The 7,908-nt window shown below is 41.5% G+C and overlaps 1 protein-coding gene across 1 annotated transcript in view; it reads right to left on the minus strand.

The window, feature by feature from the left end:
- LOC120942823 (uromodulin-like) overlaps window positions 1–7,475 on the minus strand; it is a 28,298-nt gene extending 20,823 nt beyond the window's left edge. Inside the window, exon 1 of the mRNA XM_040355748.1 lies at window positions 7,052–7,475. Coding sequence (XP_040211682.1) covers window positions 7,052–7,232 — 181 coding nt within the window. The 5' untranslated portion in view covers window positions 7,233–7,475. The remainder of the gene's footprint in view (window positions 1–7,051) is intronic.
- Window positions 7,476–7,908: the final 433 nt, after the last annotated feature.

The raw sequence follows: 7,908 nt of genomic DNA on the forward strand, positions 1-7,908 counted from the left end.
ACCGCAAACCAGGAAGTCAGTGAGAATAATGATTCAGGAGTGACGGAGGTGAAAAAAACGTCTCACTTTCAACAGGTATCAAACTTGTTATAATGCAAAACATTACTTTTTACTTTATCAGCTACTGTCAGACTTTAATTTAAAGAAAATATTTTTGTCTTTACAACCCCTTTAAGGGAGATGTCTAAGCATTTTCCCTTTTTTGACCTAGTCTACTGGTCCTCATTTCATAGTTAGAGAAAAGAAGGGTGTACATAAATGATATTGTATGGCATTGTGGAGTGCTCCTAGAGCAGAAAGCATCAAAAGGAGTAATGCCGCGTACATACAATTGGAAATTCCGACAAGAAAACCGTGGATTTTTTTTCCAACGGAATGTTGGCTCAAACTTGAGTTGCATACAAACGGTCACACAAAATTCCGACCCTCAAGAACGCGGTGACCTACAACACCACAACGAGCCAAGAAAAATTAAGTTCAATGATTCAGAGCATGCGTGTTTTTTTTTGCTTGTGGGAATTGCATACAGACAATCAGAATTTCCGACAAGAACTTTTCTTGTTCGAAAAATTGAGAACCAGCTCTCAAATTTTTGCTGTCGGAAATTCCGACAGAAAAAGTCCAATAGAGCCTACAAACGAACGGAATTTCCGACCAAAAGCTCACATCGAACATTTGTTGTCGGAAATTCCGACCGTTTGTACGCAGCATAAGTTTGGCAGTCCAAGCTAATCCGAATATCGGAGGAATTTCCGTAGGCTCTATGGTACTCTGTGGATGACATCTGTTTTTATGTTACTGACCCCCTTGTCTCGTTGCCGTACCTTATGGCGGAATTAACAGACTATGGGCAGGTATCTAATTTTCAGATTAATTACATGAAATCCAAGATCCTACCGATCACCATATCCCCTACTCTTGCTATTGCTTTGAGTGGTGCTATCTCCTTCACCTGGCAACCACCCTAATGAAATATCCAACTTACTGACTGTCTGGGATCATTGTATTCACAAAACTAAAACTATGACCCCCTCCTTAGAAAATGTTAGTGATACCTGTGATTGTTGATGCAATTTTTTTCCTTTTTATGTTTCTCTACTTTATGTTTTGTATGATGAAAATGTAAAATAAAGAGTGCTTAAAAAAATAAAGGCTTAAGGTCACAAGACCAGTTTGAAGGTGCTTTTGGTCATCCTTAGCTGTGCGTAAGTCCAAAAGGGGAAGTAGGAGTTGAATGTTTTAGTTTGGGTATCTTCATAAGAAAGGAAGTTGCCTCTATGGAAGAAGTGTTCTGTTCGCACTTGCTTGTGCGACCATACTTTTTTTATAAAAGTGGGGTGAAAGGCCAGGGGTGAAGTCAAGGTTGCGTCTCAAGGGTGTAAGAGGTCCTGGGAAAGAAGACATGCTTAGATTTCTACATGTAAGGTAATAGCAGTGGAGGGATTGTCCTACTACAGGCTGGTCTTTGAGTCTTCTGGGTGTGGGACTTGCTGGGAGCCTGGGGAGCACTTGTAGTGGGATTGGTGAACCTGCCTCTTCCAGTGTGACCCAAGTTTTCTTAATGTAAGACCCAATCCGCTATTCTGGACAAGTGACATGCTAGGTAATATTTGTATATATCAGGAAGACCTGTACCACCTTTTAGTTTAGGATATGTTAGTAAGTTATAACTGGGTTTGGGTTGTTTATTTCCCCATATAAAGTGAGTACAGGCTTTTTTGTAGATTGAGAAGAACGTTTTGGGGGAGTTAAATGGGTATTGTTTTTAGGATATAAAGAATATGTGGTAGGATATTCATTTCTATGATGGCGGCTTTACCGGACCAAGGAAACAAAACCTTATGCCAATTTAGAAAATTTTGAAGGTCACTTTGTATTTCTTTTAAAATGGATAAGTAATTCAGATTGATTCAGGTTTCTAAGAAGCTGTATTCCAAGATATGCAATTTATTGCGGCTGCCATGTAAAGGTGTTTTAAGATGTACACAATGGATGCTGGCAATGAGATGTTTAGTGCAAAGGATTTGGAGAAGTTATGTATTACAAGCACAGTTGCAATCAATTCTTTGATTAGCAAAAAAGCCGTTCGCGGCTCCCTAGTGCACACACGCTAAATTTGCGCATGCGTGGTGCTTAGTTGGCCGGCCGGAGTGACGTCTGATGTTCTGACGTCACCCGTACATAAAGTACCAGCTGGTATGTCACTCTCCAGGTACTAGGAGAGTGTGAAAAGCTGGTCTTTTGGTTTGTCTCTGATTTTCCTGTGGACTAAATCCTCTGGGAACACTGTGGGAAGGTAGGTGTTGTTATGGACCAGTATGTAATAAGAAGAGCATGGCTTTTATGCTAGGCTTTAGCTTATTCATGTTTTCACTTCCAATTAGATTGGCTGTAGTGGAGGGCTTGTCCTCTGCAGTTACTTTATCACCATCTGGTGGTTGCTTGGATGAATTAGTACCATCAGCGAATACCCCAAACGAGATTTGTAAGGTAATTTTTCAGCATTGTTGCTGTTTATGATCTTACATTTAAAGTTTGGCAATTGTTGCCTTTAGTGCAATAACTCCATTATAAATGCAAGTTTGTCATGCAATGTTCTTTTATTTACAGATTTATGTTATAACTGGGGAACTATAGGAAAACACAAAGGGACCTTCTTTACAGCTTTTTCTTCTTTGAAGAGCCATATAGTAAGCATAAAAATATGGTGATAGTACCTATTCACCATGGTTTGGTATAGCATTAAGTTTATATAATTTTTGTAAATTTCTATCCAGAATTACCTACTTTCTATCAGTGCAAGGTACTACATTATTCGGTGGTGGTCTAGGATCTGTGGCATTCATTTTCGCCTCCCTCAATACCATCAGAAGGAGGTGTGATTTGTAGCCAGTGGCCGGCTTGCGAATCAGGGCTAACAATCGTCATCTCCTATCTATAGCACCATTCTTTGGTGAGTTGTATATATTAATACATTTTGTCTCTATATTTACATATTAAAGTGCAAGCTACATGATAGCTCTTCTTGTATGAAAGTATTATGTATTTTAACCACTTGCTTACTGGGCACATAAACCCCCTTCGTTCCCAGGCGAAATCTCAGCGTCCGGCACTGCGTCGCTTTAACTGACAATTGCGCGGTCGTGCGACGTGGCTCCCAAACAAAATTGGCGTCCTTTTTTCCCCACAAATAGAGCTTTCTTTTGGTGGTATTTGATCACCTCTGCGGTTTTTATTTTTTGCGCTATAAACAAAAAAAGAGCAACAATTTAAAAAAAATATATATTCTTTTTACTTGTTGCTATAATAAATATCCCAATTTTTTTTTAAAAAAAATATTTTTTTTTCTCAGTTAAGGCCGATACGTATTTTTCGACGTATTTTTGTAAAAAAAAAAAAAAAATCGCAATAAGCGACTGGTTTGCGCAAAAGTTATAGCGCCTACAAAATGGGGAACAGAATTATGATTTTTTTTATTATTTTTTTTTTTTACTAGTAATGGCGGCGATCTGCGATTTTTATTGGGACTGGGATATTGCGGCGGACGTATCGGACACTTTTGACACAAATTTGGCGCCATTCACATTTATACAGCGATCAGTGCTATAAAAATGCACGAATTACTGTATAAATGTGACTGGCAGTGAAGGGGTTAACACTAGGGGGTGAGGAAGGGGTTAACTGTGTAGCCTGGGTGTGTTATAACTTTGTGGGGGGAGGGGGGTGACTGGGGGAGGGGACCGATGCTGTGTCTCTATGTACAAGAGACACAGCATCGGTCTCCTCTCTCCCTGACAGGACGTGGAGCTCTGTGTTTACACACAGAGCTCCACGTCCCTGCTGTCACCGCCGTGTCACCGACGATCGCGTGTACCCGGCGGACATCGCGGCCGCCCGGTACACGCATCGGGTCTTCGGCGATGCGTCGGTACAGTTTTTACCCGCCGCGCGCCACCCAGTGGCGCGCGCGGGTAATGCACATAAGAGGCCGTGTTTAAACGGCCACTTGGCACTTGAGAGCCGCGCTGCGGACGTATTTCGTCTATAGCGCGGATCTCAAGTGGTTAATTGAAGTTTATTTCTTTAAAAATCTAGAAGCTCCTGAAGAAGCAATATATTTGAAATTGCGAAACATGTAGAGCTGCTTTTTAATAGTTCAAGGATCTAAGTGGTCTGCTCCAGGATTCTCTACTCCACCCAGCGTGGGATCTATGTTATGTTACAGCTCCACATCAAGTTCTGAGGTTATTGAGTATATTCCTTGGAAAGACCCTTTGGCCTTTGTTCTATATATGGTGTTATAATCTTTTATAGATGCATCTATGTATTTATGTATTATTAAAATATGTTTTTGTTATTCTAATGTGCCTACAAAGTCCACCTTTTTTATGGGAAAAAAAAAAACATTTCTATAATGCTTTTTTTCTTCAACCCATATATTCTAGGATGTGGCACCTATTTTTCATAGGGTGTTTGATTACCACCCCCAGGGCAATTGTAATCAACTTAAAAACATGTATTATATTTTGTTATATTGTATTGTATTTTATATTCTCCAGCATTGTTTGATAGGGATCTTTCACACAGACATTGATAACAAGCGAATGGGTTGCCTTTTTGCCAGCTGCCTGTCAACACCACTCAAATCTGGTAAAACAGGGAGTGGGTGGAGGAGTGCGCACTGCACTAGTATGCCGCGTACACACAACCGTTTTTCCTGTTATGCAAAAAAAATAGTTTTTCTCGACGTGATTTGTCGTGATTCCTCTCAAGCCTGCCTTGCATACACACGTTCAGGAAGGAAAAATGCTTGAGCAAAGCGCGGTGACGTACAACACGTACAACGGCACTATAAAGGGGAAGTTCCATTAGAATGGCGCCACCCTTTGGGCTCCTTCTGCTAATCTCGTGTTAGTAGAAGTTTGGTGAGAGACGATTCGCACTTTTCTTCCTCGTGCTTTTCAGTCCGTTACAGCGTGACAAATGTGCTATCTCCATTATGAACGCTAGTTTAACCAGGACGAGCGCTTCCATCTCGTACTTGATTCTTAGCATGCACGTTTTTTTCCCTCTCGGAAAAGCATACACACGACTGGTTTCCATGACCAATCTAAAAAATGGCAGTTTTCTCGTCATGGAAAACAGTCATGTGTGTACGCGGCATTAGTGTTGTCTCACATAATGGCGAGCCAGAAATAACGCTTCCTGCAGAGTTCAGCAGGCATTGAATTTTTTCAGCCACGTCCATTCCTTTTTTCTTTCCTTCCAATCACATCGCTTTAATCTTTTTTATATGGACTACAAACTGAAGGACTTATGAATAAATGGTTGTGGAACAAATCATTTGAGTTTCCATTATTTCTTAAGGGAAAATTTGCTTTGATATACAAGTGCTTTGGATTACAAGCATGTTTCCGGAATGAATTATGCTCACAATCCAAAGTTTTACTATATCTTTTGGAACATTTCTACTGTTATAATGTCTTATTATAAAACATGTAACCAAGTCCGGGACTAGGGGTGGGCAGGAGGGATACAGTGGTATGATGTGAGGTACGGGATCACCACAGGGAGTCTCCCTGCCGCTATAATCTGACAGTATTGACCCACCATTGAGATGAGAGCACAGTGGTGATCGGGAAGAGATGGTTTAGAAGTTTATGAAGATTTGTGGATTTGAATCTCAAATTACACGCTTTTGATGAACTGTCACTTTTTAAAGAACTGATTCTGTAATAACACTGGATGTGTATGCAGGACACTATTACTACTATATTGGCACTTAGTTATTTTATGTGTTATTTCACATTTATAATTTTGAGATTGATAATGCAGCACACATTAACTATACAGTGGAATCTCGGATCACGAGCATAATCTGTTTCAGGAGAACACTCGTATTCCAAAGCACTCGCATATCAAAGCGAGTTTCCCCATTGAAGTCAATGGAAAGGAAAATAATTGGTTCCGCATTGACTTCTATGGCATGCAATACTGCATGTAGCCAGAGGTGGGGGGCGCTGGAGAGCCTCAGAAACACTCGGAAAGGCCCAGGGACAGCTCGGTTGAACTTACAACACCTCGTAAAGGCTCGGGTATGGAGAATTTCCGAGCATTTCCGAATGGCTCCTAACAGCTCTTATCGGCTCCAAACGGCTCCGGTGCCCCCCCATCTCAGGCCAAACGTGGCACTGCACACCGCTGTGGCTTGAATCCTGCTCATTTTGTGAGACAACATTTGCAAACCGAGTCAGATTTTCTTTAAAACAGTGCTCGTATTGCGAAACACTCATCAACCGCGTTACTCGCAATCCAAGGTTTCACTGTATTTATATTTAATTTATAGATTGTGTGCGTGCAACAACCCACAGATTATTATTTGATTAATTCATTAGGTTTATTCTTAGAATTTGAGATTTATTAATTGGTAGCGCAGGAGTCATTCACCAATACAAAATGCAAAACACTGAGGTGAAGTATAATTGCAGAGGAGGACCTAAATACCCTCCCAGCAGCCAGCTGGTGGTTGTGAGGCACCTGCTGGTGGACAGCCAAACTGCAACCCTCTGCTGTGGGAAGCACGGTGCCACCAGCAGGTGATCCGGGTTCAGACAATGAGTGTTATAAATAAATTATCTGCCCAGGGTATCAAATACTCGAGGTATGCCACATTCACTTTTACTTTATTTAAAACTTTCTACAACTTATTGATTACGAGTTGTAGATTTAATAACTTTTAGCGGGGGGTTTTCTATGGCTTAAAATGCTCCTCTGGGGTAAAAAGGTTGAGAAAGGCCGTCCGAAACCTTCCAGAAAATAAAAGCCTGACAGAACCTTTCCAGGATCGATCCACAATGAAGTAAAATGCTGGGCATAAAAGCAGTGGTTTGCCTTCATTTAGTTACACTAAAGCCAAGAAAAACACTGAAGTGAAAACTCAGTTGACCTTGATTTGCTACCCCCAGATATTCTGCAACCTGGAGGACTTTAAATCTTAGTAGGTATAATGACTCTTTTTTTTTAAATGAGGAACAGGAAATTAGTCACTTACCTGTGCAATAGGACAAGTAGCAAACGGGCCCTGGAGTTGTGAATAATTTGTACACATAGTATCCCTGGGGACACGCCTTGACCTGGATGGTTGATGTCCAGTAGCAGCAACTTCCACTATAACTGGCACAAGCCGTGCGATTCACGACGCCGTCTGTAATGAGCGGATGTGTTCCATTCATCCACACTGGAGCGTGTGTATTACATCTATAGGCGGGTACACAGGATTCCGGTATACGAACACCTCCACTGCCAACAAACTGATACCATCCATTCAGGTAATAATCACAGTTCGGGGTGGAGGATTCTGTGTTGTTTACACTTCTCCAGGGCTCATTGAGAACACTGCGGGTCACACAAGGATCAGAGCAGGAAGAGGAGCCAAGGGAATTGGTACACTCAGATCCTAGGTCACAAAAAAAAAAAACAATAATCAGATTGGAACCAATACCATCCGTCCTAATACCCGCTCCTGCCTCTGACTTCACAAATGCTGCTTCCCTGTCTGTCTGATTACTGGCTGACAATTATCAGAACTCAAACTTCTAACTACAACCTGCAATGTCTGCTCCAATCTGACTCCTCAATACTTCCCCTTGCTAATTTCCACATAGCAGTGTCTAGTGTGGTGGTCCAACACATCTGCATTCTATAGTCTGCTCTTTATGAAGCCCAAAGCACTCAGCTCTGAGGCCTCGTACACACGACAGAGTTTCTCGGCAGAATTCAGCGAGAAACTCGGTCAGAGCCGGATTCTGCCGAGAAACTCTGTCGTCTGTACACTTTTGGCCCGATGGAGCCGCCGAGGAACTCGTCGAGAAAATAGAGAACATGTTCTCTATTTTCTCGTTGTTCTAT

The sequence above is a fragment of the Rana temporaria genome, chromosome 6, assembly GCF_905171775.1.
Source record: "Rana temporaria chromosome 6, aRanTem1.1, whole genome shotgun sequence".
Lineage (NCBI taxonomy): Eukaryota > Metazoa > Chordata > Amphibia > Anura > Ranidae > Rana > Rana temporaria.